This window comes from Coenobita brevimanus, chromosome 57, assembly GCF_032717465.1.
Source record: "Coenobita brevimanus isolate Jiangsu-jjx chromosome 57, ASM3271746v2, whole genome shotgun sequence".
NCBI classification, from domain to species: Eukaryota; Metazoa; Arthropoda; class Malacostraca; order Decapoda; family Coenobitidae; genus Coenobita; species Coenobita brevimanus.
Window position 1 is genome coordinate 58,779,136 of NC_137010.1, and position 25,659 is coordinate 58,804,794.

The 25,659-nt window shown below is 43.4% G+C and overlaps 1 protein-coding gene across 1 annotated transcript in view; it reads left to right on the plus strand.

Moving 5' to 3' along the window:
* The window catches only part of LOC145402049 (DBH-like monooxygenase protein 1 homolog), an 85,232-nt gene that overhangs the window by 46,228 nt on the left and 13,345 nt on the right, over window positions 1-25,659 (plus strand). The window contains exons 8-10 of the mRNA XM_080274146.1: window positions 1,558-1,733; window positions 2,616-2,759; window positions 25,129-25,303. Of these exons, the coding sequence (XP_080130272.1) occupies window positions 1,558-1,733; window positions 2,616-2,759; window positions 25,129-25,303 (495 nt within the window). The remainder of the gene's footprint in view (window positions 1-1,557; window positions 1,734-2,615; window positions 2,760-25,128; window positions 25,304-25,659) is intronic.

Genomic DNA, 25,659 nt, shown 5'->3' on the forward strand with positions numbered 1-25,659 from the left:
TAGAAAAACGGAGGAAATGAGTGTTTTGAGACATCGAAAAGAACGAGTTTTTCACTAATGCAGGATGAAATTATATATATATATATATATATATATACACACACACACACACACACAGGGTAGGTGCCACATCTGCATCACGTGAGGTTTGTCATGAAAAATGGGTAGAAAAGTGGAGGGTGCAATGCCGACGTGTAATTCACCGGGTCGGTCAGGATCACTTGATGGTCGTGATCGTCAGCTTTTACCCTCCCGGAAGGGAGCTGAGAGCTCATATAGTCCGATCTAAGGGCAAGGCTGTGACCTTCACACACGCACACACCCGTCCCCTTGCTCAAGGGGGACAGTAACCACCCACTTCGTCAGTGAAACTTTTCGCAACCTGAGCGAGGCGCGAACACCCGTCCACCAGTTGGCAAGCGAGAGCGTCACCACTGCACCAGCGAGGTGTGTGTGTGTGTGTGTGTGTGTGTGTGTGTGTGTGTGTGTGTGTGTGTGTGTGTGTGTGTAAACATAATACTTAAAGCAGTATTGATCCGATTTTTTTCAAAATCGGTGAGAGGGTTATGGTTCAGCCAAAAGGTTGAGCCACATGGAATGGGCAACTTAAGCAGTCTCTATCCAGTTAAAACCAAACTTGATGAAAATGTTAAGGGTAAGGCAAAAACGAAGGGGGCGCAGACGAATACACATAAAGTACAGATGAAAGAAGGTCTGTCGGCTCATAACGAGGCTATTAATATATTTAAAAAAATATATATATATATTAAGATATATCTGAAACTTTGCCTAAATTTGCCATCTTTCCATCTTGAATGCTGAGCTATAAAATGAGATCACAAAAAGTGCCATGGAAAGGATGTAGAACCGCTAAAGGACGAAAATCTCCAACAGGTTAAGGTTAACACACTGTAGTTTTGTTACCTTCAGGCAGAGAGTATAGTGTTGTCTTCCTCTGAGAACAAACCACTTGCATGTATTGCTCAGAAATTTTTAGCGAAACAGTAACAGTGTAATATATTAATAACATCTCTGTGAACTTATTTTTGAAAAGAGACAAGTGGTGTTGTACTGCAGAGAAACAGCCATAGCAAACTAAGATGAGGATAGTAAAGTGGATGGGTATTGCCTCCTTAACGGAGAGGTTACACAGTGCAGCAGTGAAAGAACACTTTGGCATGATGTATTTATGATGCAATGCAAAAGAGACTACCGAGATGTTATGGGTATGTGGGGAGAAAGGAAGAGGTGTAGCGTACTGGGTGAGGAGGATTATAGATATTGATAATGAAGGAAAGGTGCCAGGGGACAGACCAAAGTAGAAATGGTGTGAGGTCTTACGTAAAAAACTTTGGGTAACGGGGCTAACCAGAGGTGCGGCTAAAGACTGAGCAGTTTGGAGCGCAGCCATCCGATGACCAAGGCTTCACATGTTAACATTAGCAACGTTTTTAAAAATATTTTGTAAATATATTGTAATATGCACTCGTTAATGTAGTTTCAGATTTTCTTTCAGTGTTATGGGCAGTGGAAACCAATAACTGTTTGTGTCACCAGAAAGGAAGAGGCTGGTAACCTCGCCTTGGGTCACTCCCTGGTGTTTTCACTGACGGTGCCGCCTCGCACCCCTTTCTGGCGAACAGTGGGTCACTGTGCCTCTGACTGCACCGCACTAGCCATCCCAAGCCAGGGTGTCAACGTATTCAACGTCGTCATCCATGGGCACTACCTCGGTCAGTTTTAACTTCACTCAGCTACAATATTCACCGCCTACGTGACTGTGCTTTGAAATACAGTGGCTGGTATTTCATGATATACATTCGTGGGAAGAATTTTCCTGCTCTTTTTTAAGCCATTGGTTTTTCATGTTAAGATTCTGTTATCAGGATAACTGGGCATGTGTCTGAACTTTTTAGCTTCACACCCATTAAATACCCTTGAAATAAACCAATTTTACTGTTATTGTTTATTATACTTTTTTTTTTTTTTTTACTTTCGGGACAAAATTTCTGGCCGACTGGAATGCCGGCATCAGCGTTCACAAGCGATATTGTCTTAGCTAATCAAGGAAATATGACAGGTCTATGCAACAAAATCAGTAACTTTCCATGTGTCGGAGAATCAGGTCAGTATTGCTGATGTCGAGTATCTATCAGTTTATAATATCTGACAGTAGACACTAACCTGCTGTAGTCCATAGCCAAACGTTTACAGGACAGGAGAGAGACTCAGAATCACCACACTCGGACGAAGCAGGAATCAGGTGCTGTAAATAAGTTCATATATAGATCGTTTCAAGACATCGTCATTCTCTCCTCTGCTATTTAAATCATCATTAAGAGAAATTACTAAAAATCCGATCTGCTGACATTATTTTCCACTTGCTTATGTCTATATCTGATAATCTGGCTGCGTTGTTGTTGGTGGTGGTGGAGATAGTAAAGCATTGTTCATCCCGTCTTAAAAAAAAAAAAAAAAAGCTAAGGAGGAATGCTATCCCTAATTCCAGCTCTAAATTTCCTTCCCTAAATGCATAGTTTGAAAACACTTCTCGGTATATATAACTTACTGTTTCCTGAGACATTACCTCTGTTACAACCATTGTGATACTGCAGCACGGGCCATCAGAGTGCGTCACTTCCGGGGCAACGTGGAGCTGCCGCCCCTCACGGAAGACCTTAACTATGCAACCGACTTCCAGCAGTCCCACGTACTCCCCAAGGAGGTTAAAGTCATGCCCGGGGATCACTTTGCAGTAGGTAAGTATACAGGTCGCAGTCTAAGTGGCTTTGGAGGTTATGTAACAACAACTAACAAATACGCTGTTACATCTACTCCCTCACTTACACTGATTTTATTCTACTCTTACTTCCTAGTCCTATGCCTCGAGATATTTTCCAGCAATATTAGTCAGGCGCATGAAGAGGTCTTCAGAAATTGTTATATTTAGGTAAACATTGTTCCACTCTAATTCATTATTTTATAATTCCACTAGGTGGATCATGCCTTCGTAAATGGTAGCCTTCTCAAGCACCTATTGATTACATTCTTTGTGGTGTTATAGCAAGCTGACGTTACATCCCCGAGCCTCAGATGGGATTAAGTGCCCACAACATGGCAACCGCCCTGATTCTCTTCCTTATTTCCTCAGCCAGAGAGGCAGTATCCCCAGCTAACAGAACCAGTTTAGTCTGTTCCTCGATTTTGTTTCTGCCGAGAACTGTTAGTCAAGTTAGGTCATTATGCCATGAACTCCTCCCAAACTGGCCCCGATCTTATGTCAGTCACTCACTCTCTTGGTGCCGCAAAAACTATGAGAACACATCACTGGTACAGTGGGGCATCTACGTAGAAATGTACCACATAACTGTGGCTGAGAATAGCCACTCGACAACTGGGGCATGGATGACGTTGGTGTTAAAAAGTTTTTACCTACACCTCTGCCTGAAGCACCAGTGGAATGAAGGGGAAAGGTAACAGGAAATATAAGGAAAATGGGAAACTGAAGAAAAGGAAAATGATGGTCACTGGTGTGTATCGCTAAACAACGTAGTCAGAAAGTAAACAAGTGTGGAGAGGGAATAGGTTTTAGCAAGATAAAAGAAACATAAAAGGTAAAGCAATGGACGTATGGTAAGGTATGAGGGGCCATAATCTGAATTCGAGAGGTACAGGGAAATTTAATCGAAACACAGAGGTGTAATTTTTTTTTGTTAATTACTGATAAGGTGATATATTGTGGAAATAATCTATCGAAACAACATCCTAAACAAACGAATTGGAGGCTTCACTAAATACTGAAGGTACCCATGTGGTAACGACTGGTGTTGGATGATTTTGTAGATAAGGATGGAAGTCTGAAGGTGGTCTGGACTCTGTGAAGATTGCGATGGTCTAGATTTTAAGGAAACAAGACCAAGGTTAAAGCGGCCGTAGGAGCAGAGGTGGACATATTCTCGTGCATGTGCATTTAACATGTAAGTTCAACAGAACCTCTCTGTCAGTCATTACATCAATCAATCAATCAATCATTTCCTGTGGCACCCCATGGGATGCATAGGGCCTCAATGAACTCTCTCCACCAATATTTGTCTCTTGCCATCTCCTTCAGGTCCCACCAACACTCCTCTCCTGCTTCTTTTTTCATTGTCCTCAACAAGGTTTCCCTCGGCCTACCTCTGCCTCTTCTTCCTCTAGCAGTCCACTCTGGCACATCCTGTATTAAACTACCTTTTTTCTGTATATGTGCCCCAGCCACTACCAGCGAGACAGTCTCACATATTCATTAACTGGCAGTCTCGTAATATCCCTTACTCTTGCATTTGTAACTCTGTCTTGCCACTTTACCCCAAGAATCCTTCTCAGTATTTTATTCTCAAATCCTACTACTTTCTGATCAGTTGCAATTGTACTGTACCATGACTCATGCCCGTAAATTAAAATTGGTCTAACCATGGACTTGTAAATTTTCACTTTAGTATGTACCGAAAGCATATTATTATTATTCCAAACAGATTTCAACAGTCCAACAGCTCGCCAAGCTTGTCTAATCCTCTCCTCAATTTCATTGTTTAATGATCCATTAGATGATACAATCGTTCCCAGATATTTAAAGTTTTCTACATTCTTCACCACATTTTTCCCAATTACACAATCGATTTGGTTCTCCACGTTCATATTAATAATTTCAGTCTTTCCACAATTTATTACCAATCCCACTTTTTCTCCTTCCTCCACCAGACGATCTAGCACCCTCTGCATCTCGTAAATACTTCCGCAAATCAGTACAATATCATCAACATAGTCCAAATCCATCAGCTTCTTATTTTCTTTCCAGTTAATTCCTGTACCTGTTCTCCTTACAACCTTTCTCATAACATAATCCATAACCAAAACAAACAACAATGGCGAAAGAACTCCTCCTTCAATCACTCCTGACCTACCTTGAAATGGATCACTCAAAGAACCACCCACCATTACCTTACAAAAAGTACCTTCATGCAGGCTTCTAATAATATTTACAAACTTTTCTGGTATACCATAGAATCTCATAATTTTCAACATAGCTCCACGTGAAACACTATCAAACGCCTTTTCAAAATCCACAAAACACATACTAAGTGGCATTTTCATCTCATTAGCTTGTTGCATTAGATGCCTTACAATAAAAATCTGATCATTACATCCTCGACCCTTTCTAAATCCCGCTTGTTCTTCTCTTAAAATTTTATCAATTACTGGCTCTATTCTGTTCAACAAGATTTTGGAAAAGACTTTTGCAACTACAGGTGTCAAAGTTATCCCCCTCCAATTGTCACACACACTTAAATCTCCCTTTTTTGGTATTTTTATAATCACTCCATTTTTCAACTCTTCTGGAATTCCACCATTATCCCAAGCCACATTAAAAAGTTTCAAAAGCGCATTCATCAACTCGTCATTTTCCACCTTAAGCATTTCAGGGAATATTCCATCCTCTCCTGGGGCCTTAAAATTCTTTAACAACTTTATAGATTTTGCTACCTCTTCCAAAGTTATATCCCCTGTTTCTATCTGCAAATCTCTCTCGGCTGGCAAAATGTCCTCTTCAGCTGGGATTGGTCTATTTAGAACAGATTCAAAGTGCTCTTTCCACCTTCCTTTTATATCCAAATCTTTAGTCATCAAATTACCATTTCTATCTCGTACAGGTATTTCCTTCCTTCTCTTTTCAGTCCCAGTTAACTCCTTTATGGCCTGATACGCTGCTCTTGTGCTCTGACCGTCATTTTTACTTAATTTAATTTCTGTCTCTGTCGCCTTTTCATCATATAGTCTCCTCTTATCACGTCTAACGAGTCTTTTTACTTCAGAATGTAAACTCCAGTACTTTGCTCTAAGTACTTAAACCTGGCCATCAACATGTTGTTCTTCACTTCTTAACTTAGCCTCTTTCCTTTTCTGAATTGCATTCCATGTTTCATCTGACATCCACTTTTTCCTTCTCGCTTTTCCCTTTTTCTTAATAGTAACTTTAGCACTCTCATGCAAAACCTCTTTTACCTCTCTCCACATTTGATAAATATCATTGTCTTCAGATTCCATCAAAGTCTGCAGGACTAGAAACCTGTTCCTACATTCCCACCGAAACTTTTCCTTCGTGCTCTCATCACTTCTCAGCTCATCAAAATCATAATTGTTACCTCCTGTACAATGACCATTAACGTTTCTCTTAAGTTTTATTTTAATCTTTGACACAACAAGTTGATGATCACTACCTATATCTGCCCCCCTCCTTACGCAAACATCTTGCAAATAACTCTATGCCATCTGCTAATTGCAATGTGGTCAATCTGGTTACAATATTTAACACATGGTGAAATCCAAGTAGTCTTATGTATTTTTCTATGCTCAAAGATAGTTCCACCAATTATAAGGTCATTTGCCAAACAAAAGCCTCCAAGTCGCACCCCATTTTCGTTTCTTATACCAACACCCTCCTTACCCATACAATCTTCAAAGCCATCCCTACTACTGCCAACAATCGCATTAAAATCACCAATGCAAACTAACACATCATGTCTTGCCACTCTATTCACTACATCCTGCAGCTTCTCATAAAAGTCATCCTTCATTTCATCAGCAGCCTCATTTGTCGGAGCGAACCCTACAACCATACTGATATTACCATGGTCAGATTTTAAACGAGCATAAAGCAAGCGCTCATTAATTGGTTCAAACTCACATACTGCCTTACAAGCATCTCTACTCAGCAGTAAGCCTACTCCTTAGTAATGATTTCCATCACTCCTACCAGAAACCAACATAGTAATACCATCTTCCAAATTCATTTTATCAGTTCCAAGCAACCTCGTTTCTATAAGAGCACAAATATACATCTTGTATTCCTTGAACACTGAAATAAGTTCTTCCATTTTACCAGCCTGATTGAGAGTTCGAACATTCCAGTTTCCTATTCTTAAGGTTCTTTTTGGATGTATAAACTTATTTTTACATCGTGGGATTCTTAGCACCCCCTGCCCACTTAAGGGCTGCACGGAACTGAGGGCCATTGCTTCGTCACCAGAGTTCATCAAGATTTCTTAGGCAGAAAAATATTTTACCCTGGAGCCAATGCCAGTGACTCGCAGGAACCAGACAGTGGAGAGAGGAAATTAACTAAAAGAAAGTAAAATGCAGAGGGTTTGGACAGACAAAGTACAAGGGAAAGAAAGAGAGCAAAAAGAATGTAGATAAAAGTGTCCCTTTTAGTCGTCTCTTACGACAAGCAGGGAATACTGGGGAAGTATTCTATCCCCCCTTCCCCGGGGGGAAGTCATTACATACATATAAAAAATAATAGGTATAAAAAAAACCTTCCATTGTATTAGTATTCAGTATCCTAGACGTTATAACCAGTGTTTATAAATTAACTATCGGGCTGGTCATGCAACATATGATACGAACGAATTCTGACATGTTCTGCACAACACTTTACACTTCATTATCTTTTTGTACGAGCCTCCAGTTGGTCGACAGTGCACTTACGTATCCTACTGAACGTGTGTGTGTGTGTGTGTGTGTGTGTTTATATATATATATATATATATATATATATATATATATATATATATACATCATCACCATCATCCGGACCTTTCCCACCCTAGGCAAGGTGAGGAGTAGCAATGTCCAGACAGCCCAAATTTGCCCAGTCCAATGGGCGACGCTTCCATTCAATCATCATTCAAGCCCCCGGAATCCTGGCTCTATCGGATACGCCAAAAACAGTCTGTAGTTTCACATGAACACATCCGACTGAGCCAATACATACATACATATAGACAGACAGATAGATATGTATATCTATATACATAATAGAGAGAGAGAGATGTGCATGTCTCTCTCTCTCTCTCTCTCTCTCTCTCTCTCTCTCTCTCTCTATGTATATATATATATATATATATATATATATATATATATATATATATGGGATGAAGTGCTTGTTGGAGATATGTAAGAAGACATGGATGAGTGAAACTGTGCCTGCAGAGTGGAAAAAAGCTGTGATTGTACCCCTGTACAAAAATAAAGGTGAGCGAAGTGAGTGAAAGAATTATCGTGGCATAAGCTTACAAAGTGTGGTTGGGAAGGTATATGGAAGAATTATTAAAGAGAAAGTATGAGAGATATCAGAAGTCCTAGTGAGTGAAGAAAAGGGAGGCATTAGGAGTGGCAGAGGATGTGTGGACCAAATATTTGAAGTAAGACACCATAAGGTGTTTATGGCATTCATGGATCTGGAAAAAGCATATGACAAAGTGGACAGAGAAGGATTGTGGAAAGTTTTGCGCATGTACGGTGTGGACGGTAAGCTGCTAGGTGCCGTCAAGGATTTTAATACTGGTAGTGAAGCATGTGTAAGGGTTAATGAGCATCTAAGTGAATGGTTCACGATCAGTGTGGGCGTGCGAAACGTTTGTGTGATGTCCCCATGGTTATTCAGTATATATATATATATATATATATATATATATATATATATATATATATATATATATATATATATATATATATATATATATATATGGATGGGGTAATGGGAGAAGTAAAAACACGAGTAATGGTAGAGAGGGATGGCATTGGTAATGAATGGTAATGGATGGAATATCTCAAAGTTTTTGTATGCTGATGATGCAGTACTGCTTGCAAGTACCGGACAAGAACTTGGTAGGCCAGTGCAGAGTTTTGCTGATGTCTGTAAGCGTCGTTCCTTGAGAGTAAATGTAGAAAAGTGTAAAGTGATGGTTATTGATAGAGAAGGTGACTCCCAGTGTGATGTAATAGTGAATGGAGAGAGACTGGAATTGGTGAGAGTTCAAATACCTGGGTACAGTGATAGAAGAGAGAGGAAAATGTGCAAAAGAAGTTGAAAGTATAGTGACACAAGGAAGAAAAGTAACTGGTGCAATGAAAGCCTTGATAAGAAACAGAGGCTTGAGTGTTGCAGCTGCACGAGGCTTACATGAAGGAGTGTTAGTGCCAACTTTAACATATGGATGTGAGACTATTGTGTGGCATGAAAATGAAAAGTCAAGAGTAAGAGCAATGGAGATGTGACTGCTGAGGAATGTATGTGGAGTACAGAGGGTGGATAGGATACAAAATAATGTGTTTCGTGAAAGATGCGGAGTGAGGAAGTCGGTGGACACCAGAATTGAAGAGAGTGTACTGAGATGGTATGGTCATGTGGAAAGAATGGATAACAATACAGTGGTGAAAAAGGTTTATCTGAGCGACTTCCAAGGAGGGAGGAGGCGAGGTAGGCCAAGGAGAAGGCGGAGAGATATGGTGGATGAGTATGTGAGGAAGAAAGGTTTGGAAGTCGGTGAGGCTAGGGAACTGACAGGAGATTGAGCTGGCTGGATGAATTTTGTGAGAAGTGCATGATCAGGGATTTTTGGCACCCCTTTTTAACGTGGCAGCGTCTAGATTGAATCTGTCAGATACGATTATGTGATGCTACAGAACGCTGCGAATGTTTTTGGCGTATCCGATAAAGCCAGGATTCCGGAGGCTTGAGTGATGAGTGAATGGAAGCGTGGCCCATTGGACTGGGCAATTTTGGGCTGTCTGGACATTGTTACTCTTCACCCTGCCCAAGGGTGGGAAAGGAGATCCCGATGATGATGATGATGATGATGATATATATATATATATATATATATATATATATATATATATATATATTTGTTACGTTGTCCGCCTTTCCGTTCCCACGGGTGCAGCCGTTACAGCTGGGCTAGGGGATTATGCAGTATGTATCCGTGTCATTCGCGGAGTTTAAATTAGCGAATGTTACAAGTTCTTTTGTTTCTTTCGTTTCCGCCACTGAGGGCAATTTTATTTCATACCATGCTGAGTATGCATTTGATTATTTTGATTGTCTTATGTGAGCTACCAGTATATTTAATGATGTTTTGCTTGCATTAGAAGTACCAATTCATTGTAGAGAGAGAGAGAGAGGGGCACGAATTTAAGTTCCTTGTTAATCTGATTCATGCGTTCGCGCTTGACTGCTCGAGCCTTGATCAGGCAGTGTCTTCCCAACCAGCTTTAGTATCGGGTGCTTGTACACTCTCTCTCTCTCCTCAGTCATTTTTATGCCGAGCTGGCGTGTTCATTTTAAGTTTATTTTCTTTTGTTGCTGACTGAGGGAAGTAGTTATTTTATTTGTTTTGTGACCTTGTTGTCTTTGGAGGGCCAGTCTGGCTCACCGGAGTCCTCTCGCTGCCTTGGTTAACGTTCCCCAACACACGTACATACACACACACCCCTAACCCCTACACAGTTTAATCCCATCTACTTGCACAAGGCTAGTGAGAACTATCGTGAGCCGTCAACTGCGTTCCCCCTTGGACACGGGTTAAGTAGAAAGTCGTCACCACCGGAAGTAAGTGGGAGGTGTTCCTGTAAACTGTCTTGGGTGGTATTACTTCCGGTAGTGACGATAGTAGGCTAGATCTATAGGTAGGCGGTTCCGTTTTACTATCAAAGTACAGTGTTGCGTTCTTAAGTAAGTACTCTTCCGTTGCGCAGTTTTTCTCTAGTTTGCGGAGTGTCAGTGCCGGGGTCTGCGTTATTTGTGCAACGCAGTGGAGGCCGATCATCTAAGGCTGACTTGTTGTCTTTTTGTAATAGCTCCGGGCTGGCGCCACCGTAACAGTGGCGACCTCGCATCAGGATGTCCTAACAGTGCCTTCTTCTTGCTAGGATATCGTTACCTTGGCGTTCTCTGTGCTTTGAGGTGAAGTTGATGTGTATGTAGTTTCTCAGTCAGCATTAGTATTTCATTATTCGATACTGCCATTATTGTCGCCATGGAGTCACGCGTGTCTACACCAGATCGCGTACGTGCTGAGTCACCTGTGGATATTGAAAATATGGAACAACGAGAGGCACATAGCAAAGGTACTCCTCGTGTGAGCCCTGAGTTTGACTATGGTGCTGAGCTGCCTCGTTTCGCTACCCCACTATTACCATCTATGATGCCGCCGAGCCAGTTTAGAGCAGTTCCCCCAGGTATGTCTAGTGCTTTCCCTGGAGTTGTTCATTCCACTCCCATATACCCTGGAGCCTTGTCACCGGAGGCTCAGTTGCAGTTGGAGTTGAAAAAGATGGAGATGCAGTGTGCAAAAGAAGAGAGGGAGATGGAAATGCAGCGTGCAAAAGAAGAGAGGGAGATGCAGCTGGAGATGCAGCGTGAAAAAATGCGATTTGAGCTGGAGAAGACTCGCTTGGAGGTGACTGCTAATAGACCAACTTCAGATACCCAAACCTCAGGCCGTGCAGACGATAGGGAGAGTTGGTTCTCAAGGAGTCTAAAATTAGTGCCAGCATTTGATGAGTTGAAGGTGACAGAATGGTTTGTCAGGTTTGAGAAGAAGGCTAGGGAGTTTGAGTGGCCCAGGCAGCGCTGGGTGGGCTTGGTATCTAATGTGCTGAAGGGAAAAGCTTTGGAAGTGTATAATAGGTTGAGCCCTGAGGATGTAGATGATTATGATGAATTTAAAACAGCTATCCTGAAGGCATATGAACTTAGACCAGAGGCTTATCGGTTGTTGTTCCGTGGTGCTCGGAAAAGGCCTGCTGACACCTATATGGCCTACGCCAGGTGTCTGGAGGAGAGGTTAGACGAGTGGTTGCTGAGTGAGAGCGCCACTTCGTATAACGAGGTGCGTGAGCTGCTTTTGATGGAACATTTTACCAACATGGCTGACAAAGAAATTGGTGTTAAAATTAGGGAGAAGAGATTTAAGACCGTGAAGGAAGCAGCGACGTGGGCTGATGACCGGGTGTTTGCCTTGCGGAGTATGGGAGTCAAGTATGCTAATTTTCAGTATTCCAGGGAGAGGCCTGTGAGTGGCCCTGCCTGGGATAAATCTCCCGTGAATCAGTCCAAGGGAAGTACAGAGGAGAAAAAGAATTTGGGAGAAAGAGCCCTGTATCCAGTTCGAAGCTACTTTGTTATTTTTGCAGAGTGGGCACATCAAGCCTAACTGCCCTAAGTGGAAGGCCTCCCAAAATGCCAAACCAGTGGCACTAGTTATAGGTTCGAGTCAGGTGAACGAGAGGAGTTAGGAGAGTGGTAACGGTGAGGGAGAAGTCTGTGGAAAGCTGGAGTGCAGCCGGCTGTGCTCGCTGCCAGCTCAGGCTGAAAAAGTTACCCAACATGCTACGCCACCTCCGGATGAATTGCCTCAGAAATCGTCTCTAGACTGGTGTAAACCTTTTATGTGTCACGGCACAGTAAAAATTCATGGGATCAGTTATCCAGTTACTGTGGGTCGTGATACCTGTGCACAACAGTCTGTGTGCAGAAATGTGACTGGAGGGCCTGTAAACTCAGGGAAGTATGTGCTGTGCAGAGGCATAAACGCAGATGAATACTATGATTATGTTCATGTGGAACTCGATTGCCCAATTGTTCAGGCTGCAGCTCAAGTAGCTGTTGCTGATGTAATGCCAGTAGAGGAGATTGATTTTCTGCTGGGGAACGACCTGGCTGGGGAGAAAGTATTTCCATCTCTTCCCCCACCAGTTGTTGTGGCAGAGAAGTGTTTTGACGCCCCAGAAATTGGTATTGAAGTTGATGCAGAAGTGGAAGCCATGTTCCCGGTCTGTGCAATTACACGATCTATGGCACAGGTTGCAGCCCGGGAGGAAGAACTGGTGAAGTCACTGGTTCTTGGGGTCGACTGTGATGAGGCAGGGCCACCAATGGAGGAACCTAGTGAGCAGAGTGTTGCTGTGGTGGGTGAGGAGAGTGGGAATGCGTGCATGGGCGCCGCCCCACTTCCCACTCAGGACACTAGAGGTGGTGCTGAGTGTGTTTGTGTGGAGACTGAACCCAGCCCACCGACTGAATTAGAAGAATTTCAGGACGCTGGGGTTGACTGCGGGGATGCAGGACAACCGTCAAACGCGCCTGAGGAACAGAGTGTCACTGTCGAGGGTAGAGGTGATGATGCCAGTGTGGAGTCTGACATTCCTCCCCCTGTCGAGTGTACTAGAGGTGACGCTGAGATTGATCGCCCTTCGCAATCCAGTGTCCTGACCAGTCCCTTATCTCAGTCCTCAGTAGAGCTGGCGGGTGTTGGGCCAGCAGAATTGAGGGTGAAGCAACAGGAGGATGTAACATTAAAGCCCTTGTTTGCTCGAGTAGGGGAAGAAAGAAGTATGGAGTGTGGTAAGGAGGAGTTCCTGATTAAAGACAATGTTTTACATCGCCGATGGACGCCCACTGGCGCCACGGTGGATGGAGGAGTGGGTGAGTTAGTGCAGGTGGTGGTGCCTGTGCAGTATAGGGTGCCGTTAATACAGTTAGCACATGAGGGACCTTTAGCAGGTCACTTGGGAAACAGAAAGACAGTGCAGCGCTTAAGATATAACTTTTGGTGGCCAAGTATGCCGGGACAAGTTGCTGCGTACATCAAGAGCTGTCACACGTGTCAGATAGTGGGCAAGCCTAATCAAGTTCTTCCTGTGGCCCCTTTGACTCCCATTCCTGCAGTTGAACCTCCGTTTACCCGGGTAATCATTGATATCGTGGGCCCTTTATCTTCTACTTCTGCTGGAAACAAGTATTTGTTAACTATAATGGATGTTACAACACGATACCCAGAGGCTATACCAATCAGAAGCATGCAGGCGAAGTCAGTAGTCAAGCAACTTATCCTGTTCTTTACTCATTTTGGCCTGCCCAAGGAGTTGCAGTCAGACCGTGGAGTAAATTTTACATCTAATTTGTTTAAGCAGACAATGACAGAGTTGGGCATCAAACACATTTTGTCCAGTGCCTACCATCCGCAGTCACAAGGTGCTCTGGAGAGGCATCATCAGACATTAAAGACAATGCTGCGCACCTTCTGCTATGATAGTGGAAAGGATTGGGACCTAGCGGTACCCTTTGTTATGTTTGCAGTGAGAGAGGTACCAACTGAGTCATTAGGGTTTTCACCCAATGAGTTAGTGTTTGGGCACAGAGTTCGTGGTCCCTTGGATGTGGTGCGAGAGGCCTGGAGTAACAACAAATCTGGCAACCAGGAATCCATGCTTGACTATGTCTGCCGCACTCGGGAGAGACTGCATTGCGCTTTAGAGCTTGCCCGTGACCATCTAATCGGGGCTCAAGCGAAAATGAAGGCTCATTACGATAAGGTCAGAAGTCGTGAGTTTAAGCAAGGAGATGAAGTTTTGGCACTGCTGCCCATGCAAGGAAAACCCCTGGCAGCTAGATTCAGTGGTCTTTATGTTGTGAAGAGAGTTGGGGAACTTGACTAATTGTTACCCCAGATAGGCGGAAGAGTACTCAGTTGTGCCACATTAATATGTTGAAGCCATACTACCGTCCAGTTGATTCTCATCGTGGGATGACTGCTGATGTCTCTCACCTGGGATGTGAAGGACGGGGAAAGGAGGACGTGGCATCAAAGGAACGTGCTGTGGAGGGAGCTGTTGGTGCCGGTGATGTGAGTAGTGGACCAGGGTTACAGCCACAGTCCCTAGGTGACTTTGGAGTGGACGTCGAGGGAACCAGGATTAAGAGCACTCCTGTAGTTTTGGCGGTTGGTAGTGAGTTGGAGGAGCAGGAGGAAGTGCTTAGTCGTGGTGAGATGTTACCAGCTGACCTATGGGAGGGCAATGGTTATGCAGCTCTGGTGGAGAAATTGCGACATCTTGATCCAGTAAAGCGAGAAGAGCTGTGCAACAGATTATGGAAACATCCGAAAGTTTTTGGAGATTCACCGGGATTGACAACTTGGGCTACTCGTGACATTGACGTTGGGGATAGTAAGCCTGTAAAATTAGCTCCCTACCGCATCAACCCTATTAGACAGAAAGCTCTCGATAATGAGATCAAATATATGTTGGACCATGGATTGACCAAGAGGAGTTTCAGTGAGTGGAGTTCACCAGTTACCTTGCAGCCGAAGCCAGATGGGAAGGTTAGGTTGTGTGTGGACTTCCGGAAAGTTAACTCACTGTCTAAGACCGATGGTTATCCCTTGCCTCGGGTTGATGACTCCGTGGACAAGGTGGGAAATGCCACTTATATCACCAAACTTGACTTAGTAAAAGGATACTGGCAGGTCCCGCTGACGGAACGGGCTAAACAAAGTGGCTAGCTTTGTTGTCAGTGGTGCAGTATATCAGTGCCAGGTGATGCCTTATGGACTGAAGAATGCTCCAGCCACTTTCCAGAGGCTTATGGAGAAAGTGGTGGATGGCATACCTAATTGTGTCGTTTACATCGATGATGTCATTGTGTATGACACCAAGTGGGAGGAGCACCTTGGTCATGTGGAGATGCTCATTAAGCGGTTGGGGGAAGCTGGCTTAGTAGTCAACTTGGACAAGTGCGAGTTCGTACGTGTTAAGGTCCAGTACTTTGGATTTGTTGTAGGACATGGGCAAGTGGCTCCACCTCGGGCTAAGGTGGATGCCATTTCCAACTTTGCAGCACCCCAGCGTCGCCGTGCCCTCCAGCGATTTTTGGGAATGATCGGCTATTACAGACGATTTATTGGAAATTACTCCACAGTGCTTGCCCCTCTTACTGACTTATTGCTCAAGGATAAGAAGTGGCAGTGGACAGCCGAGTGTGAGCAAGCTTTTACTACTGTTAAGTCTCTGCTGTGCCTCCACCCTATATTGCGTGCACCAGATTTTGACAAATCTTTTGTGCTGGCAGTTGATGCTAGCCTAGTAGGGGTAGGAGCAGTGTTGATGCAGCCGGATGAGGGCCAGGTTGAACATCCCATATCATACTTCTCAAAGAAGTTTAATAGAGCCCAGAAGAACTATTCTGTCATAGAGAAGGAGTTATTAGCGATTATCCTGGCCCTGCAACACTTTGCTGTCTACCTGCCCCCTTTTGGCCCTGTGATCAAGATTTATTCAGACCATCATCCCCTGCAGTTTTTGAACAAGTTTAAATTTAAGAACCAGCGTTTGACCCGCTGGAGTTTGCTTTTGCAAGAGTACAATTTAGAAGTTAGGCATATTAAAGGGACTGATAACGTAATTGCTGATTGTTTATCCAGGGAGGGGTCAGGGTCTTGATTCGAAAATTTTGATCCAGGGCTCAAAATTTTCCATTGGGGAAGGGCGTGTTACGTTGTCCGCCTTTCCGTTCCCACGGGTGCAGCCGTTACAGCTGGGCTAGGGGATTATGCAGTATGTATCCGTGTCATTCGCGGAGTTTAAATTAGCGAATGTTACAAGTTCTTTTGTTTCTTTCGTTTCCGCCACTGAGGGCAATTTTATTTCATACCATGCTGAGTATGCATTTGATTATTTTGATTGTCTTATGTGAGCTACCAGTATATTTAATGATGTTTTGCTTGCATTAGAAGTACCAATTCATTGTAGAGAGAGAGAGAGGGGCACGAATTTAATTTCCTTGTTAATCTGATTCATGCGTTCGCGCTTGACTGCTCGAGCCTTGATCAGGCAGTGTCTTCCCAACCAGCTTTAGTATCGGGTGTTTGTACACTCTCTCTCCCCAGTCATTTTTATGCCGAGCTGGCATGTTCATTTTAAGTTTATTTTTATTCTTTTGTTGCTGACTGAGGGAAGTAGTTATTTTATTTGTTTTGTGACCTTGTTGTCTTTGGAGGGCCAGTCTGGCTCACCGTAGTCCTCTCGCTGCCTTTGTTAACGTTCCCCAACACACGTACATACACACACACCCCTAACCCCTACACAGTTTAATCCCATCTACTTGCACAAGGCTAGTGAGAACTATCGTGAGCCGTCAACTGCGTTCCCCCTTGGACACGGGTTAAGTAGAAAGTCGTCACCACCGGAAGTAAGTGGGAGGTGTTCCTGTAAACTGTCTCGGGCGGTATTACTTCCGGTAGTGACGATAGTAGGCTAGATCTATAGGTAGGCGGTTCCGTTTTACTATCAAAGTACAGTGTTGCGTTCTTAAGTAAGTACTCTTCCGTTGCGCAGTTTTTCTCTAGTTTGCGGAGTGTCAGTGCCGGGGTCTGCGTTATTTGTGCAACGCAGTGGAGGCCGATCATCTAAGGCTGACTTGTCTTTTTGTAATAGCTCCAGGCTGGCGCCACCGTAACAATATATATATATATATATATATATATATATATATATATGCTATATAATATATATCAGAACTGGGCACCACAAACGAATATTCACGTCCACAAAAGCAAATCTGCAAACTTCTTGAAATTTGCCGTTCCACAAATCCAGACGCAAGCGCAAACCATTTGTATCGTTTTCAGTACCACAGCATCAGTTTCATTTTATTCTTGTTACCATCAGAGGATTATATTAAGTTTAGGACGATAGTTTTCGTAATAAAGGAGTTAAAAATCATCTCTAGTTACTCATCCACTACAGTTATATCTTTATTTACTCTATTCTAACAGTAGGTGACTTTATGAAGTTTGGAAACTGTCTGTAGTACTGAATGGGATATATATATATATATATATATATATTTATATATTTATATATATAGATAGATATAGGTATATATATATATATATATATATATTTATATATTTATATATATAGATAGATATAGGTATATATGTATATAAGGCAAATGTTTTCATTTGATATATAATGCATAAATAAATGAAAGAAAAGCATTTGGGAGCCGAATGCTAATCCCCTGCCAAGTTGTAAGCTACTTACAAACCATATGTGAAGAAAATTCGCAAATCCTGTACCCACGACGTACGATGCACGTTGCAACTTTTTTCACGCTCAGTATTTTGCAACTCCAAGGTCCACCATTTGCATAGTTTTCGTAATTTGCGCGTGATCTTTGGTGCGTTAGATGCGTGACACCTTCCTCTAGCCGCCGCCAGATGGGGACACTCCCTGACCCCACGTGACTCACGCTCACCTGTGACTCGTCAACTCACCTTGTAGCAGTGACCCAGGACAGACATGATGTGCTGAGGTCTTTCTGATAAGCAAATTCAAGCTGTCCTGGATGCCTACCTAGCTGAGGCATTCACTAGGGACAGTGATTCACCAGTTGACAATGACGTCCTCGATAAAGATTACGTTTTACTTGAGGAGACCAGCAGTAGTGATGAGGAGATACCGTCACCTAGGAAGCGCTGGTATGTAACTATAAGGCAGAGGATGGCCAGGCTAGACCACGTGGACGTGCACACACCTCTCTTCATCCTGTGCACGAAGAGACGGACGAGGACGAGGACGGAGCAGGTGAACGTGGTGTTCTCACGTGGTTGGGGTCAGAGCAGATCTCGCCACGTTCAACAGAAGGAGCGAGGAGGTGTGTGAGGTATGGGCCTTTTGTTTTGTCTGAGCAAGGCGGCAGTGTAGGGGTGGGAGTGAGAAGTGGTAGGGAAAGTGAAAGTGGTGTGGGTAGGGAGGGAGGAGCTCACGCACTCCCACGTGGTGCACCTGGGAGGCGGGGAGGTGAGGTAGAGCTGCTCCCATATACTTCCTTCGCCCCGCAGTATTCTTGCGCTCCCTCCCCACAGCCCCATGATGTGGGGAAAGGGACAAAAGGGAAGGGGAAGGGGAAAGGAAAAAGGGAAAGGTAAAAGGAGTGCATGTGCGGAAGGTCGTCGCTCTCCACCTCCCCAACCACTGCCACCATCCTCTCCACACCCCGACGATGGTGACGAGGCTGGAGACAGTGATGTGTCGTGGTTCTGGGAGGACGGGAGTAATTTTGAACCCATGATTCACCCCTTCACAGAGGAGTGGCGGTCTGACTGCACTGATCCACGCATCCATCAAGGCTCCAACAGGGTGGATTTCTTCCACCTTTACTTCTCTGAGCCTTTTTTTAAGTGTATAGTGGAGCAAACATTTTCGCCTGCAGGATGTGCAGTGAAAGTGAATATGAGGGGACTACGAGCAGGCACTCAGCGCTATGATTACCCAGTAACAGTAGGTGAGATATTCCTTTTTTTGTCATTGGTTCTGTTAATGGGTGTTGTACGGAGAGGACAAATTCCAGCTTACTGGTCTATTGACCTGAGTACTTACACACCTTTCTTTGGTAAAGTTATGAGTCAGAATAGGTTTCAATACATTCGGAACCGCCTCCACTTTTATGATGCAGATGACCCTGCAAATGCAAATAACACAGATTAAATGAGGAGAATTAGGCTTGTTTCTGATCAGCTAGGGGAAACGTTCCGCTCGTCATTTTATTCTTAATAGAGACCTCGTCATAGACGAGAGTCTTGTGTTGTGGAAAGGCAATATTTTCTTTTGCCAGTACATACTCAGCAAGAGACACTGCTTTGGGTTCAAGATCTTTGTTATGTGTGACTGTAAAACTGGTTATGTGCATGACATAGTCTTGTACACCGGTGCACAGACATAACAGAAGATCGGAGTATAGGACTCTTTGGGGCCGTCGTGAAAACCATGATAGAGGAGTACTTTCATCGTGGTCACGTGCTGTACCTAGACAACTGGTACACAAGCCCTCTTCTCGCTTGATACCTCCACCAACATGACACCGGAGTCTGTGACACTGTCAAAAGAAACCGCCGTCATATGGTGAAACTCGGGAGGAAACTCGACAGGAGTGAGGTGGTTTTCTTCAAGGCAAACAACATCCTCGCCACTGTATGGAACCACAAGAGAGAAGTTTCCCTCCTGTCGATGGTACACCGCCCCCTGATGCACCGCACAGATTCCGTGGAGTACACCAGCCAGAGGAGGGCCCACGTCTGGGAACCGGAGTCAGTAGTGGAGTACAATATGAACATGAGGCAGGTGGACCAGTCTGACTCCATGATTTCCAGTGTGGAATGTGCCAGGACCATGATGAAGTGGTAACATTCTTCCACCTGCTCAACATCACGGTCCTCAACTGCCACTACCTCCACGCCTTGACTACAGGAACCTCCGAGACCTTCGAGGGGTTTGTGAGGGAGCTGTCCCGCGAGATCATCAGGAAATATGCGGAGGAAAGGCCCCAACCCCGCACCCGCACCGCCACTGTCAGCCAGACGCCCCTACACCTCACAGGATGCCACTTCCTCAGCACCATCCCCCCTACACAAAACCGCCCCAGACCACAGCGCCGTTGTCATGTGTGCAGCAACTCCAGAATCAGAGTGAGCACAGGCAGACGAGAAACGAGATACGAGTGTGTCGACTGCAATGTCAGCTTGGGCCTTGAGTCCTGTTTCCAGGAGTTTCACACACTACTAATTTGCTGAAAACGTGTGTATATATTCTAGGTAAGGCCATTCAACATGTGATACTGTGTGCTTGCGAGAATATCACGCTCACTCTGATACTAAGTTATGTATATAGGTGAAAATAATTATAGAAGGTTGGAAAATGATAATCTTGATGGAAAAGTATAATGGAATTTGAAAAATAGAATGCAATACTGTGTGTTTGCGAGAATATCACGCTTACTCTAATACTAAGTCAGGTATATATATAAAAACAATTAGAGAAGGAAAATAGTTATAATCTCTGGAAAACTATACTTGAAGTTGAAAATAATCTTGTAATACTGTGTGCTTGCGAAAACATCATGCTCAATATAATAGTAAGATGTTAATATGCGATAATATTATTCTCACTATAATAATAAGGCCTGTCAATATGTGATAACAGTTTTAGAAGTTGAAAATTGGTATAATCTTTGTGGAAAACTAGACTCAAAAGTTGAAATGTAATACTGTGCACTTGCGAGAATATCATGGACAATATAATATTAAGGCATGTCAGTATGCGATAAAATTATTCTCACTATAAAAGTAAGGCCTGTCAGTATTTGATAGTGTTATAGAAAGTTGAAAATGGTATAGTGATTGTAGAAAAGTATATTGTAAGTTGAGAAATAGAATGTGAGTTGAAAAAACATTCTCAGGGAGTCAGTTGTGCCAGAAATCAGTGATTCTCAGGTGTTCCAATAATGATCCTATGCTTATATTGCATATATTTTTGAGAAACCAGTATATTCTTGTAGTACATGTAAAAATTTTGACTAAATAAGTGTATTATTTTGCATCATGGGTGGTTTGGAATAGTTACCCCACCACAGAAAACGCGGGAGCTGCACCACGCCTCCACAGAGTACGAGCCCCAGGTGCACGGAGGCTTACCTGTTCCGACCATGTTAAAGCCTAGGAAAGCACTTTCTTGGTGATTTGCCATTGTTTCCCACCAAAAGCGGAGGTTTGAGCAAAAAAAAAAAAAAAAAAGGTTTTGGGGGTGGGTTGGGTAATAAAGTGGTCAGTAAGTGGTGGGTTAAATTCAATTACTGCATTTTACAAAAAGCTAATCCATATTAAAGTAGTTGACCGTTGGCAATCATTTTGATGACCTTGACCTTAACCTCGAGTGACCATTTTCAAACTCGTCCAAGATTTTGGCAATATCTTGATACCCTAAAGGTTTCATGTTGATAGTTCAAGCCGTTCATGAGATATAATGGTGTTAATTTGGGTGATACAGCCTAGTTGACCTTTGGCAGCCATTTTCGTGACCTTGACTTGGACCCAGAGGATCTATTTTCAAACTCGTCCAAGATTTTGGCCATATCTTCATACCCTGAAGGTTTCATGTTGATAACTGAAGCTGTTCATGAGATATAATGGTAACGCTCACACACATACACACACACACACACACAGACGTGGTCCAAAACATTATCACTCTGCCTTGCTAAAGGCAGGCGTTAATAATAAAAATGAGAAGATTGAGGTTCATTATGGTTTATAAATGGCAAAGGCAGAGATTAAATGCATTGTATCGATACGTACATTCGTTAAACCCACTCACTTGCGGACTGGCAGGTAAAATGAGTACGGTACTTTTGGGGGAGGTGGTGGCCAAATCAGTAGGGAGTTGGCTTCCAGTCCTAATGGACCCAGGTCCAAATCCCTGCTGGAGTAGGGAACAGTTTAACCTGTCATGTCCCGAGCTATTTCACACCTCCGACACCCCCCAATCCCGAGGTATTTAAAAAAAAAAAAGTTTTGGCTAAAACCTCTGCTTTTGGTGAGAAACATCGAAATTTCATAGAGAAATCGCTCACCTGAGGTTTAAAATACTCGATCCAGATACCAGTACCTCCTTACCTGACAGGGTTTTCTAACTGGCTGCCACCAAAGAAAACGAGTTCTATGGGAGGGTAACTATTTCACACCACTCATAAACGGTATTTATTTATTTACTTGGTACGAATTTATATGTAGTATGAGAGTATATTGGTTTTCAAAAAGTAATGTAAGCATTATAAGCATCGTTTCACTCACTAACTCATCACCATACCTGACCTTCTTTTGCCACATTACCTGACCATCATTTCTGACTGTTTCTTCCTCTAATGCTATGTAAACTTTGTCCTCCACATTGTCATCGATTGGGGAATCACTCTGGCCCTGAAAGTCTTTATTGGCCAGGTCACTGGTAACAGGTGAATTGGCGAGACAATGGCGTGTGGGAGGGGTGGGGAGGTTATGCAGTGTAAGGCATTGTTCCTACTTGGCATCTTGTAAAGGAATAGAGGAAGATGTCCCGTGTATACGTACGGAAAATCACGCGCGAAAATTGAAAATTGTGCAAATTAGGGACCTTGCAATCGCACGACGTACCAGTACGTTGTCGGGACTGGTAAATGCAAAATGTTGCAATGTACCCATACGTCGACGGGACGGGGCGGGTTAAGGATTAAATTTCATTAAAGCAGACTTTACTGATCTTCCAGAAGACCCGCCGACATGTAAAAATACCTCAGCTAATACCAATACACCAGTCTTGTATGATACAGCCCCAACATGTATTCTACATGGACAGTGGGTGTTAGCATCAACGTGGTGACATGTGGAGGTGCATGGATGTAGTAGAACTACTGGGCCATTGTAATGGGCTAAGCCTATGGCCACAGTCGGAAACATACAGAATGAAAGAAAACCATTTGGGAGCCGAATGCTAATCGCCTGCCAGAATATACGGTTGACCAAGTCCAAGATTTTGGCCATATCTTGATACCGTGATGGTTTCATGTTGATAGCTCGAGCAGTTCATGAGGTATAATGGTGTTAAAGCTGAGTGATAAAAAGTAGTTGACCTTTGGCAGCCATTTTGCTGACCTTGGCTTTGACCCTGAGTGCTCATTTTCGAACCTGGTCAAGATTTTGGCCATATCTTGATACCTTGAAGGTTTCATGTTGATAGCTCGAATTGTTCATGAGATATAATGGTGCGAAAGGTGAGCGATAAAAACTGGTTGACCTTTGACAGCCATTTTGGTGACCTTGACGTTGACCCCGAGTGCCCATTTTCGAATTCGGCCAAGATTTTGCCATATCTTCATACCCTGAAGGTTTCATGTAGATAGCTCAAGCCATTCATGAGATATAATGGGAACACACACACACACACACACACACACACACACACACGCATGCACCAACAGACACACAGAGGCAGGTAAAAGCATGATCACTCTGCCTCGTACGGCGGGTGATTAAAAAAAAAAAAAAAAAAAAACTAGGTAACACTAGGGGAGGTAACTATGGTAACATGGGTGATGCAGTAGTTTTGTATCCCAGGATACTGAGTGAATAACGTGCTACAGGCTCAAAAGCCAATGTTACGAGATGAGCACCTCAGCTAAGCGCCTCGTGGCGTCTACTCCCACCATTACCATTTGATGGCTTCGTCCAGAGAACTTATTTACCATAAGTGGAGAATAGCTGTCATGTGTGTGGGGGGGAGAGGAGGGGTCTCACCACATACAACTCACAAAAGAGGGCGAATGTGCAGGCAGGGTGAGGGGCTCACATACATGTACAATACACTAAAAAGGTCGGACTCACAGGTTCTTAGTCGAATCTAAACAGAATGGACACAAAGGCTCTAAAGAGAGTGGAGTCAAAGGTTTTTTGTATCATCTGAACAGGGGACACAACGACTTTAAACAGGGTTGACTCAAAGTCACTTCGTCCTATCTAAACAGGGTTGCCTCAAAGCCTTTTCGTTTCATTTAAACAGGGTGGACTCATAGGCTCTTCATCTAGTCTAAATAGGATGGACTCATAGGTTGCTCGTTTCATCTAAACAAGGTGGAATCAAAGGCTCTTCGTCTCTTCTAAACAGGACGAATCTAGAAGCTCTTCATTTAATCTAAACAAGGTGGACTTAAGAGTTCTTCGTCTCAGAACTCTCCTCTTACAGACTTCCTTCAACTTTTCTCTCTTTGCCGCCATTTGCATCCCCTTTTCTATATCTCTCGCTACTCTTCTGGTCATTGTTTCTTCTGAAGTTTAGCATTCCTCCCCCATTATGGCAGGCAGGCAGCAACTGTCTAGTTACACACTCACCCCCTTTCAGAATGCAAGAGTTTACTGGTACTCCCAGTGTTTCATACCGCTCTGGAACTGTTTTTCATATTCTGATTTCCCATTGTCTATGACCTCCAGTCTTATAAACGCAGTGTATCAAGGAACCTGGAAATGAGCGCAAATTTGGATCTGACATTCTTTTTTGCTCAAATTTCTTTTGAAAGGACTAGTTTTGTAAGCATTCAGACTCGAGTTCTTTCTGTGGTCATAAAACAGGCGTGCCCTATGAAATGAGACAGAGGATAGTTCATACGTCACTGAAAACCCAGAATCCTGGCTTCACCTCACAAGCTTTTTTTTTTTTTTTCTTGTGTGTGTGTGTGTGTGTGTGTGTGTGTGTTTCGTACTACAAACACATAGTTTTTTCAGATTCTTTTGCTGACTGTTCTCTGACTTCCGTACTTTCTTCTTAGTTCTCGTGGTTGTACCTCATCCCATCATAGATAGGGAAGTGATGATGATGATGATGATGATTGTATCTTCTCCACTTCTTTTCAAGGTAAGTTATGTTTAATTATCATGGAGAAAGTCGGGTTGACGATGATTCTACATCTGTTCTCGCTAGGTTAGGTTATAGAACGATTTCTTAGACTTGGTTAAATTAGATGGGAAGAAAGGTGACGATGATGATGATGATGAGGAGGAGGAGGAGGAGGATTCTTTCCTGCTTTACGTTAAGTTGGTTTAGGTGAGTTGAGAAAAAAGGTCTGGGCGATAATGCTGATTCTACTTGTTTTCCGGTTAGAGTGCGACTATGACAGCAGGAACAGAGATAATGCCACGTTCACTGGATGGAAAACGCGGGACGAGATGTGTACCGCCTTCCTTAACTACTATCCTCGCTTTGAACTCTCCCTTTGCCGCTCATCACCACACCCGGAGATTCTCAAGGACGTTTTCCGCCTAAAAAGCTTCCCAGAGTGAGTGTATCACCTCATTTGTTTATTGTGTTTTGTATTATAGAGCTCTGAGTTGTTCTATTCAGTAAACAGTCTTAACTTACTAAGCGTGAATTAATGTGAGATCAGTTTTAGTTCAGCTTGGATCCTCTTCTGGGCTGGAGCTCTTGTGTCCCCTCAAGTCAACACAGTCTTAGTATGGGAGCATAATTCTTTCATATATATACACGTTTATTTAATATTCATAAAACCAAGAGGCATGTCTATTTCTTTTTCTCACAGGACAAGGCATCAGGAAACGAATAGGTAGGCAAATAATTATGAGGTGATGCTAAGCATAGATGTGCCTCGCCACACGCAATGATCCACACGACACA